General features: G+C 38.2%; 1 protein-coding gene across 5 annotated transcripts in view; it reads right to left on the bottom strand.

Annotated features, from left to right (window-relative positions):
• Window positions 1–12,593, bottom strand: part of CATSPERE (catsper channel auxiliary subunit epsilon) — a 157,329-nt gene extending 144,736 nt beyond the window's left edge. For 2 of the 5 annotated variants that reach the window (XM_032317865.1, XM_032317868.1), the window contains exons 1-2: window positions 12,362–12,593; window positions 10,370–10,418 (exon numbers count right to left, since the gene is read on the bottom strand). In XM_032317865.1, the coding sequence (XP_032173756.1) occupies window positions 10,370–10,418; window positions 12,362–12,426 (114 nt within the window). In that variant the 5' untranslated portion in view covers window positions 12,427–12,593. Of the gene's footprint in view, window positions 1–10,369; window positions 10,419–11,322; window positions 11,518–12,361 lie in introns of those variants that run through there. The other 3 variants (XM_032317867.1, XM_032317866.1, XM_032317869.1) reach the window with 3 other exon arrangements.
• Between the last annotated feature and the right edge of the window lie 256 nt (window positions 12,594–12,849).

Below are 12,849 nucleotides of genomic sequence, written 5' to 3'. Positions count from 1 at the left end.
CACCTATGCGTGGCCAGGCCCAACCACATGGCCTTTGCCCTTAAAAGCTAGTCTGAAGCAGAGAGAGGTCGCCGCCCTCTCTGTAAGAGGCGTGGCCCAGAACATTCGGTTTGATTCTTGATGCTTGGTGTGAAATAAAGCTTTGCTTGACCTTCGCTTTGTATCAGTCTCGCTCCTTTAATCATGGACCCATTATTGGGGGACCTTTCACTCAGAAGAGAAGAACACTGAAATCAGTGATAGGTATTCATTGGAAACCAAGACAGGACAACTGGAATATAGCAACTCTAACCAGAGGGGTTGTTGTATTTTTCAATTTCTAAGTCCAAGAGGTCCATGATAATATTTGAAGGGGCAGAAGAAGCTAGGATCTATGAACACCAAAACCAAGGATCTAAAGATAGCTTCCAGGACAAGGATGTGTAATGAAGGGAAAAAAATCCCAGTTGAGCTGGAAAAGGACAATAAAGACAAAGGAAAGAAAAACTACTGATGAATGAGAGAAGGAAACAATCTGGAGATCTCAAAAGTATTAGCCTTATTTTTGGACACTTTACAAAACAACAGAAGAGGTAACTCTAAAACTATGAAGTTAAAAAAGTTATTTTGACCCACCCCACCTTAAAGATCAGGTAAATCAACTTCATGTTAAAAAAAAAAAAGCAACAGAAAAAGGATTACAGTCTAATTTCACACAGTTGTTATAAGAAAATACAAAGCAAAATAGCATCTCTCTAAGAACATACCCAATAAATAAGTGAAAGCTACAACTTAATATGAGGGTTAGTCTTACGTATCAACTTGGTTAGATTACAGCACCAGCTATTTAACATAGGTTTTGCAGTGAGGATATTTTATAGATGTGGTTTACATCTACAATCAGTTGACTTTAAGTAAAAGAGAATGTCTTTGATAATGTTGATGAGGCCTCTTCCATCAGTTGGAGACATTCAGAAAAAAACTGAGGTTTCCTAGAGAAGAAATTCTGCTTCAAGACTGCAGCATTAACTCTCGCCTGAATTTCCAGCCTGTTGGCCTGACCTTAAGATTTCAGAGTCTTCTGTTCCCACAATCACGTGAGCCAATTTCCTAAAATAAATCTTAGTATACATATGTACAAGTTCTATTGGTTCTGTTTCTTTGTGAGAACACTGGTTGATACATCTGGAATTTTAAAATGAGGAAAAGTAAATCCGAGAACGACAGACGTTATGAAAGAACAATATAAATCAGAGTTTGAAACTTCTACGTTGGGAAAAATATAGAAACAAAAGAAAAAGTCATTTCAGAAATAAACCAAATTAGAAAAACCACAATTATGAATAAACAATAGATAAGGCTTTGAGAGATATAGGTTTTTAAGAATAAAAGAAATAAAAAGTAATTCAGGAGTAAGTGACAAATAAAAAAGATAGGCAAAGAAAATTCAATATATGTATAGTTGGAGATACTGAAGAAGAAAACTGATGTGTTTTTCAACATTAGCTATAATTTGGGACTAGCATGTGAACTAAAATAATTTGAAACAACATATTGAAAAGGGATAGCTCATACCTAGGAAAAAAATTAAGAATAATTAAAAAAATAAAAGCAACCAGGAGCTATATTAATAAAAGCATTGGGGGGCGCCTGGGTGGCTCAGTGGGTTAGGCCTCTGCCTTTGGCTCGGGTCATGATCTCGGGGTCCTGGGATCGGGCATCAGGCTCTCTGCTCGGCAGGGAGCCTGCCCTCCACCCCCCGTCTGCCTCTCTGTCTACTTGTGATCTCTGTCAAATAAATAAATAAAAATAAATAAAAATCTTAAAAAAAAAAAAAAAGCATTGGTCTTAAAGAGAATCACTTTGGGGATCTTGACCATAACAACAAGAATAGCAAAACACATGTTATTCAGAAAGGAAAGACAATCATATTTCCAACAGACTTTTTGGAAACATTTTTTGTCAGAGACAACAAAGTAACATATAGAGAAGGAAACAGAACACAGGGCACCTGGATGGCTAGTCAGTTAAGGGTCCAACTCTTGATTTCAGCTCAGATCATGATCTCAGAGTCACGAGATTGACGCCTGCATTGGGCTCTGTTCTCAGCAGGGAAGCTGCTTAAGATTCTCTCCCTCTGCCCCACTACCCACTCATACTCTCTTCTCTCAAACAAGTAAGTAAATATGTAAAAAAAAAAAAAAAAAAAAAAAGGAAAGTAGAACAGAAGCCAATAATTTTTATATCCAACCTTTAGATATAAAACCTATAGATAAACTCTTATGACCACAAAATAATTCAGAAACTGGTACTCTTATGAGCCCATCCTGAGGAATTCACTAGAAGAGCTTTAGACCACCAAAATGACTGCAGAGATATCAACATAAAGATGACGCTAAGTATTACATAAGAATTTTTTTGTGAAGGGTGCCTAGGTGGCACCCCCAGTCTGCCTGCGGCTCATGTCATGATCCTATGGTCCTAGGATCAAGTCCTGCATCAGGCTCTCCGCTCAGTGGGGCGTCTGCTACTCCATCTCCCTCTCCCCCCTACTCATGCTGGGGTGCCTGGATGGCTCTGTAGGTTAAAGCCTCTGCCTTCAGCTCAGGTGATGGTCCCAGGGTCCTGGGATTGAGCCCCGCATCAGGTTCTCTGCTCAGCAGGGAGCCTCTTCCACCTCTGTCTGCCTCTCTGCCTACTTCTGATCTCTGTCAAATAAAGGATCCAAACAGGAATCTCAGCAAAGAAGATACAGAGATAACAGCGATGAAAAGTTGCTCTATCTCATATGTCATTAGGGAATTGCAAATTAAAACAGTGTGTGTGATATAGCAGCACACATTTATTAGAATGGTGAAAATTCAAAACGCTGACAGTTACAAAAGACCGTTGAGGATGTGGAGCATCAGAAACTCTCATTCCATGAAAAAACCCTGCATTCTCTGGGGTTCACTACCCAAACACCTATACTATTGCTCCAGGCAATCACTTTCTTATACATTTGTTTATTCAGGACATTTCATATTAATAGAATCGTGTGTATGTATCCTTTCTAACTGGCTTCTCCTGCTTAGGGGCACCTGGCTGGCCCCATTAGTAGAGCATGCTGGAATCATGAGTTTGAGCCCCACATTGGATGCAGAGCTTGCTTAAGGAAATAAAAATAATAAAATAAAATTTAAGAATCTTAGCATTTTTAATACACATACTAAAATATTTATGGATGAAATAATATGTCTGGGATAGCTCTTTTTGTTTATTCACATTTTTTAGATTCCATTTGGAGTGGAGTCATATGGTATTTGCCTGTCTCAGTCTGACTTATTTCACTTAGCATAATATCCTCTAGGTCCATCATGTTGTCTCAAATAGCACAATCTTATCCTTTCTTATAGCTGTGCAATACTCCTGTTTAAGTGTGTGTGTGCATGTGTCTATCACTTCATGTACTGATGGAAACTTAGCTTGCTACTATGCCTTGGCTACTGTAAATAATGCTGCAATAAACACAGAAGTGCATGCATCTTTTTGAGTTAGTGTTTTCATTTTCTTTGAGTAAATAATCAGTAGTGGAATTATTGGATCAAATGGTATCTGTATTTTTAATTTTTTGAGGAACCTCCATACTTTTTTCCACAGAGGATTTATCAATTCATATTCCCACCAACAATAAATGAGGGTTTCTTTTTCACCAGATCCTTATCAACACTTGTTTCTTGTCTTCTTGATTTTGGCCATTTTAATAGCTTGAATTGATATCTCATTGTGATATTGATTTGTATTTCCCTGATGATTAGTAATGGTGAGCATCTTTTCATGTTTCTGTTGGCCTTCTGCATGTCTTCTTCAGAAAAATGTCTTTAGCTGCTCTGACCATTTTAAACCAGATTATTTGTGGGGTTTTTTTGCTGTTGTGTAAGTTCTTTATATATTTTGGATATTAACTCCTTATCAGATATGTCATTTGCAAATATCTTTTCCCATTCCATAGGCTGTCTTTTAGTTTTGTAGTTTCCTTTGTTGTGCAAAAGCTTTTAATTTTGATGTAGTCCCAACAGTTTATCAATAGTTTAACAATAGCTTTTTTTTTTTTCTTTGCCTTAGGAGACATATCTAGAAAGCATTGCTATGGTCAATGTCACAGATATTATTGCCTATATTCTCTTCTAGGATTTTTCTCATTTCAGATCTCATGTTTAGGTAATTAATCCACTTTTAGGTTTCAGGTTTTGTTTTGTTTGTTTTTTTTAATGTTGTCAGAAATTAGTCCAGTTTCATTCCTTTTCATGTAGCTGCCCAGTTTTCCAACACAATTTATTGGAAAGACTGTCTTTCCCCCATTGTATATTCTAGCAACCCTTGTCATACACTAATTGGCCATATAAATGTGAGTTTATTTCTGGGGTCTCCATTCTGTTCCATTGATCTATGCATTTATTTTTGTACCAGTATCATTCTATTTTGATTACTATAGCTTTGTAGTATATTTTGAAATCTGAAACTGGGGAACCTTCAGCTTTACTTTTCTTTCTCAGTATTGCTTTGGCTATTTGGGGCCACATACAAATTTCAGTATTATTTTTCTAGTTTTGTGAAAAAGGCTGTTGGTATTTTGATAGGGACTGCATTGAATCTACAGATTGCTTTGGGTAATATGGACATTTTGACACTATTAGTTCTTTCAATCCATGAGTATTAAGTATCTTTCCATCTGTGTTATTTTCAATGTCTTTCATCAGTGTCTTACAGTTTTTGTTTGGAGTTCAGGTATTTCACCTCTTTGGTTAAGTTTATCACTAGGTATTTTGCTATTTTTGATGTGATTGTAATGGTGTTGTTTTTCAAATTTCTCTTTCTGCAACTTCATTGTTAGTGTATAGAAATTGTACAGATTTCTGTTTATTAATTTTGTATCCTGTAACCTTACTGAATTGGTTTATTACTTCTAGTAGTTTTTTGTGGGGTCTTTAGGATTTTCTATGTAAAGTATAATGTGGTCTGCAAATAGTGACAGTTTAACTTGTTTACTAATAAACGTGCATCTTATTTCTATTCCTTGTCTGATTGCTGTGGCTAGGACTTCCAGTATGTTCAATAAAAGTGATGAGAGGAGACATCCTTGTCTTGTTCTTTACCTTAGACCTAACCTTGGAGGGAAAGCTCTTGGTTTTTCACCATTGAGTATGGTGGTAGCTGTGGGTTTTTCCTATATAGCCTTTATTATGTGGAGGTATGTTTCCTCCGATACCATTTTGTTGAGAATTTTTATTGTGAATGGATTTAGAATCCTGTCAAATACTTTTTCTGCATCTACTGAGATAATCGTATAATTTTCCCCTCATTTTATTGAGGTGGTTTATGATGCTGATTGACTTACAGATACTGAACCATCCTTGCACTCCCAAATAAAGCCCACCTGATTGTTTAATATATTGTTGTATGCAGTTTGCTAATATTTCATTGAGGTATGTTGTGTTTCCATTTTCATTTGTGTCAAGTTATTGTTTGATTTCTCTCTCAATTTGTTTTTTCAGGCATTGGCTATCCAGTAGATTTTTCAGCAGAAATATTGCATGCCGGAAAGGAGTGGCACAAGATATTCAAAGTGCTGAAAGAAAAAAGTTCCATATAAGAATACTCTGTGCAGCAAAGCTTTCCTACAGAATTGAAGAAGAAATAGAATTTTCCAGATTAACAAAAGCTAAAGGAGTTTATCATCACTAAAATGGCCTTACAAGAAATTCCCAAAAGTGACTTCATGCTGAAAAAAAAGTTAGGTGGGTGCTAATTAGTAATAAGAAAACATAAAATAATAAATTTCTCTTAAAAGATATATAATAAAGGTAATGGGTTAATTAGTTATAAAACTAGTGTGAGGGTTAAGAGACCAAAGTAAAAATATAACTTTAATAATTTGTTAAAGGATGCATAAGATAAAAAAAGGTATAAAATGTGACATTAAAAACAATGTGCAAGGGCACCTGGGTGGATCAGTGGGTTAAGCCTCTGCCTTTGGCTCAGGTCTATGATCTCAGGGTCCTGGGATCAAGCCCCACATCAGGTTCTCTGCTCAGCAGTGAGTCTGCTTCCGCCTCTTTCTCTGCCTGCCTCTCTGCCTACTTGTGATCTCTCTCTGTGGCAAATGAATAAATAAAATCTTAAAAAAAAAAAACAACAATGTGCAAAGGGTGAGTAAAAGTTTAGAGCTTTAGACTGTGATCAAACAAGTTATTATCTACTGAAAATAGACTTGTTACAATTTTTTGTATGTAAGCCTCACAATAACCACAAAGCAAAAACTTATAGTGGATACAAAAAAGATAAAGAATCTAAGCATACCACAAAAGAAAGTCATCAAATCACAAAGGAAGAGAGCAGAGAAGAAGAAAAACACATAGAAAATTACAGACCAGCCAGAATACAGTTAACAAAATGGCAATAAGTAGAGCCATACCTCATGTTACTGTGCTTCACTTTGCAGATAGCGCTTTTTTTTTTTCAACTGATGAATTATGGCATTGCTGCTTTTTAAGAAACCTCCATGTGCTTAACTTTTTTTTTTTAAGATTTTATTTATTTATGTGTCAGAGGGAGTGAGCACAGGCAGACAGAGTGGCAGGCAGAGGCAGAGGGAGAAGCATGCTCCCTGCTGAGCAAGGAGCCCATGTGGGACTCGATCCCAGGACCCTGGGATCATGACCTCAGCTGAAGGCAGGCGCTCGACCAACTGAGCCACCCAGGCATCCCTGTGCTTAACTTTTGACATTTAAATTATAATTTAAATAATTTGGGTTCTTCTTATTTGGAACTCTCTGGGCTTCCTGGATCTAGATGTCTGTTTCCTTTCCCAGGTTAGGGAAGTTTTCAGTATTTCTTACAAATTTTTCTGCTCCTTTCACTCTTCTCCTTTTGGGATCCTATAATGTAAATGTTAGTCCATTTGATGTTCTTCTATAAATGGCTTAAAATATGTTTAGTTTTTTCTGCATTCTTTTTTCTTTTTTCTGCTCTGTTTAGGTGAATTCCACTGCTCTGTCTTCACGTTCACAAATCCTTTCCTGGTCTAGTCTGACGTTGAACCCTGTGTACTTTTCAGTTCAGTTACTGTGTCCTTCAGTTCTGTGACTTCCATTTGGTATCTTCTTATATTTTGTATCTCTTGGTTGAAGCTCTTACCATATTCATCCATTCTTCTCCTGAGTTCTGTGAGCATCTTTATGACCCTTACTTCGAACTCTTTTTTAGGTAAATTATTTATCTCCATTTCATTGAAGTTTTTGTTTGAGCTTTTATCTAAGTCTCTTGTTTGGAACATACTCCTCTGTTTCTCCTATTTCCTTGACTCTCTTGTGTACATTGTTACACATTAAATAAAATAACCACATCTCTTAGTCTTGGAGGAGTGGTCTTGTGTAAAAGATGAGTCTTATCATTTAACCTTGCCCTAGCTCTTTGCTCTTTCAAAACTTTGTGATTTTCCAAGCAGTCTATTTTGTTTTTAATAACTCCCAGTATATGAGGATGTGCCAAGTCCAGTCATTGTTCCAAAGAGAGGATCTCAGCCAGCACCTAGATTCATGGTGGCTGGAAGCTAAACACTCAAGCAGCAGCTTTTAAAGTAAACAAATAAATACAGTCCTATGGGACTACAAGTGTAAGTTATGGTCACCAGAGCCAGGCATTCTGGAGGTATCCCGTGGGCAGCACCAGGCTCTAGACAAATGCATAAGTTCCTTTCTGGGAGATACTGGCAAGCTGTAGTGAGGCAGAGGGAAAGTACAGAGATGGCCTCCACCAGTTTATGTTACCTGAGAGCACCTTCATAGGTTCCTGGATGGTGTGTCAAATCCAAATCCTGGGCCTCATGCCAAAGCTCCAGGAAAAGCAAATAGGTAGAAAAACTTATTTTAAAATGCTTTCCATTAAGTATTTATGAACTATTTAATCCCTAAAGTATCTTCTGTACATTCAATATTTTCTTTCTTTCTTTGAATATCACCTGTAAGCAACCTGCAAAGCCACGGTTTTACCATCTACTTGCTTACATTTTGTCTACTTCCTTTGTTGAAAATCAGACTCTGGCTCCCAATTTTCATTTCTGTAATGACATAACTCCATTGTTTTGTTTACTAATTATCAATTATACATGACACATTTCTGTCACCTCCGAAAAAATGATAAAGGAACAGCAGAGATCAAAAAAGACTTTTAGGGGGTGCCTGGCTGGCTCAGTTGATGGAGCATGCGACTCTTGATCTCAGGGTTGTGCATTTGAGCCCCATGTTAAGTGTAGAGATTACTTAGAAAAAAGGAGATTTTTAAAATGACTAATAAAATGGTCAATTATACAATAAAGCTGTTCAAGAAACAAAGATGAAATACATAAATAAATGATATTAAATAAACTAACTACAAATAACAACAATTTAACTGGTAAGTACAGCTTTAATAAGAAATGGATAGCAATGAATTTAAAAACAAATGACACTGTAAAAGAAAACATAGTTTTATATAGATTCCTCTGCCTGATTCTGAATAGTGTAAATATAATGATATATATAAACATAGAATGTAAGTGTAAACTAATACAATTATTTTATAAAGTCTTTTGGCACTATTGACTACAGCTGAACACATGCATAATACCCATAATACGACTAACCAATCCCACTCCTAGCAGAAACGTATATATATATACATAAAGCAGAAGATGGGCATAAAAATGTTGATAGTAGGCTACCATGTCTAGTACTCCACTAATCACAGCAGACTAAATAGACTAAAAACAGAAACAATCTAATTGCTTATCTAGAGTAAAATGATGCATATAGTATGATTTGTTAATTCAAAGGAAGAGTAGGTAGCAATACAGCTACAAGAAACAAGAGAGGATCAGTCAACTCTACCCATAGGAAAGAAGAGAGCACAGAAATTGATACAACTATATATGGAAAAAAAGATAATGCCAGAAAAATGATAGAAAAACACTAAGTTGTTTAATAGGTGGTGGTTCATTATGTGAAGAAAATAATATGAATGCATACTCTAGATTATATACAAGTGGATTCCAGATGGATTTATAACCTATATTTGAAAGGTCAAGATATAACACATATAAATGAATAGATGGGATAAATATCTCCATAACTCTGGGCAGGAAAAGATTTTTCATAAGATTCTAAAAAAGTAGAAAGTATGAGGTCAAAAAGCGTGTGTGTGGGTATATGTGTATGTAGGGGGGCTGGTTTGGCTCAACAAAAGTGAACTTTCTCTTAAAAAATAAAATATCCACAGACAACATTAATGGTTAGAAGAGTAGATGAGAGAGAAGAAAATGAAACATTTAAAACCAACATTTAATTAATATAGAGGGTGGAAGGGATACAGCATTCTGTAAATTAACAAGAAAAGGGCACAAAATTAAATAGAAAATGGACAAAAGGTATGACCTTCCAGAGAAGACTGCATAAATGTGGGAAGAGATGCTCAAAACCACATGTCACCAGAGAGTTGAAAATAACAACAGCAATAAACGATTATACATAGTAACAAAATTGGTTTAAAAAAAAAGAAAAGAAAATTCAGTAATATCAAACTTTGGTGAAGATGTGCACTAGGTGAAAGTATTAACTTCAACTGCCATTCAAGAACAATCATGGAGAATTTAGTTAATCAGGTGTTCGCTCTCCCTATGTCCCAGCAACTATAGTTGAAAAATTATTGCGCAGACCCATAAAAGAACACGTAAAAGGGCATTCATCACAGTGTTGTTTGTGGAGATAGAAAGCCATGTGTCCATCACTGGGGGGTGGGGAGCGCTGTACAAATAAAATAAATCACATACATACTAGTGTGTGGCAGGCAGCATTAAGAAGAAATGAAGTAAACAAAGTATTGAAAAAAAAAAGTAATATAGAGAATGAAATCTACGGCTTCAGTGACCATTCATCCCAGTTTGTCAAGGCAGTTGTGATCCATATCTGTTGTCCCAGCGTAAATATTAATAGCACTATCTTTCATTTTCAACAGTTTACACAATATAGTGTATGGCCACCCTATCTGTCAATATTACATCACAAAAAACTCAAAACCGTACCACTTATATCTGCTACATATATATTTAAGGACATTTATTGGCAAGGGGGTTTATATTAGGATGATAAATGAGACAAAGGAAATGAAATAAAAATGGATAACTGTGCTATACAACTGAGTATAAAATACTGCTTTAAGGCAGAAAATAATAGTATAAATATCTAATAAATAATATATTTATTCTTATAAATATATTTATAATTATATAAATAAATTATATTATATAAAAATAAATATAAATTATATAGATATAAATATAAATAAACTATAGTTTGAAAAAAATATATACACTTACAGTACTTCTGGTACTAAAAATGAGATAGTTTGGGCTGTTAGTGGAATACCTGTGGAGGAAAAAGGGCAAATACAAACATTAATAATAATTTCTTCTCCAAATAAGAGGGATTCTATAGTAAGCCCAGAAGTAGACATAAGTAGGTAGGGAAATTTTGTATAGGACAGAGGTGATGTTCAATAAATAGAGCTGGAAAATGGATCTGGATTCATAAGGAGAAAGAACTAATCACAGTCCTATCTTAGATCATTGAAGAAAAGCAACTCCATTGGGATAAGAAATGGTAAAACAATATTCTTAGGAGAAAATTTAGGTAAATGTCTCTTATACGTTGGGAAGAAAGAATTATTTAAAGACATCTACCTTGAATTCTCCATCCTCTCCCCCCAAAAAGCTAACAATAAAAAACCATTACATGAAATTTTGTCCTTTAAAAGAACACCTTATTAAGATATAAAAATTCAAGGAGCCTGTGACTACCATAACAAACAATAATATCTTTGTCTTCATTAAACTCTCATAGAGGGGCACCTGGGTGGCTCAGTGGGTTAAAGCCGCTGCCTTCGGCTCAGGTCATGATCTCAGGGTCCTGGGATCGAGTCCCACATCAGGCTCTCTGCTCAGCAGGGAGCCTGCTTCCTTCTCTCTCTGCCTGCCTCTCTGCCTACTTGTGATCTCTCTCTGTCAAATAAATAAATAAATAAATAAATCTTTAAACTCTCATTGAAAATTTAGGGAAGGAAAGAAATTTAGCATTCTCTTCAGTTACGAAGCTAGACCCGGGGTTGGCAAGCCAAGGTCAAATTCCACCTTTTTTGTAAATAAATTTTCATTGACCCACGGGCCACATCCATTGGTTTACTACTGTTGTGGTGCACATGGCAGAGTTAGGTGGTTAACACACAGATTGTTATCAGCTGAAAAGCCTGAAGTATTTACTACCTGGCCCTTACAGGAAGTTTGGTGACCTCTGGTGTACAGTATAAAGTTTTTGAAGTCCCCGAATTCACAGGCCATCCTTAATAATATCCCTTATCCATATCCATTGTTTGCCAGGCACGTGATGGGAGTTCAATGTATTTTCGCATTCGAGCCTCACAAGAATCCCATGAGACAGGTTTTATTTTCTTCACTTTATAGAGGAGAAAACAGAAGCTTACAAAGTTCTGTGAGAATGCTGTCTTTTTCCTTTTTCTCACCACTTCACTGACCCTTTCGAAGGCTACTCTGACTCACTTCGATGCCCCCTCCATCGTCCAATGAGGCGCCCTGGATCCCTGCCCTCTGAAATCGCTGTTATAGTTTAATGGATTGTCGGAATTTTTACATCATAATGTTAGAGAGTACTAATTAGTCATAGCAAGACCTCCATTGAATGGAATGTTCACAATATTATTTTTCGGGTTAATTATCTGTATGTTGACCCGTTGAAAATCTTAAAATATTTTGATACACGTCCCAGTCCAGCAGTTACTGAACACTAAACAAAAATCACACTTGCACTGAGGATTTCTCGGAACTTGGAAAGCTTTCACTCCCTAAATCAGATCTGACTCAACTCTCCGTCCTTCTGCGGGAATCACAACCCTTCCATCCGCACAGCGCTTACGTTGGATAAAGCACTTTTCACCAACCACCCCCTACACCCGCCTCACGGAGACCATCAACGACGTAGTTATCCTTGAGAAGGGGCCTCGGCCCCTGCCTCCACTCCCCAGGGGCGACTTTGGGGCTCTCATTTGCTCCTCTCCGGCAAAACAAGGTTGCCGCGGCAGAAAAGGAGTCTGGGGGGCTCAGCGGTCCCGCGAAGTTACCCAGACCCTGGAGGAGCAGAGCCCTAACACTGCTCTTCATTCTCCGCCCTCACCCCGCCGAAACTCTCGGGAGGGGCACCGGGAGCCGGGGCTCCGGGTGGTGGTCCCCGGGGACGAGGGCGGGGCCCCAGGGGCGACCCCCGCCCGGTGCTGCGGGGCGCCCCTGGCGTCTGTCTACCTCCACACGGCCCAGCCGCAGCAGCTCAGCCACGACAGCAGCACCGCCACTCCCTGGGCTGACATGGCGCCCGGACAGCCTCCGCCCAACCGCCCAGGCCGCGTCCGCCCCGGCCTCGCGCGCGCTGTCCGGGGGCGCCGCCGGACCCGCGGAGGAGGCGCTGGGGGTCCGCGCGCCCCGGGGCGGGGCGGGGCGGGCTCTCCCCGCCCGCGACGGCGACTGCGTGTGCGCATGCGTGCCAGCGCGCGCCGCTACCTGGCTTCCCAGGAACGTCGCAGTCGGTCAGGTCGAAAATATAAACCCGTCTTGAGGAAAGGCAGAAACCGTGCTGTTTTGGAATGAGACAGCAAAACCACTTCGGAAAATCCCTGGCTGAACGAGGGTGAAGCTTTTAAGTTACGGTATCTTAGCCCAAATTTTCGTTGTGACCGTTTATCGGTACTGCGGTAACAAACAACGAGGTCTGGTTCGTGATTTTCCAGGTGAGG

This window comes from Mustela erminea, chromosome 17 (genome assembly GCF_009829155.1).
Source record: "Mustela erminea isolate mMusErm1 chromosome 17, mMusErm1.Pri, whole genome shotgun sequence".
In the NCBI taxonomy this organism is placed as follows: Eukaryota; Metazoa; Chordata; class Mammalia; order Carnivora; family Mustelidae; genus Mustela; species Mustela erminea.
The sequence above is the reverse complement of the archived record's forward strand: the minus strand, read 5'-3'. Positions and strand labels throughout refer to the sequence as shown.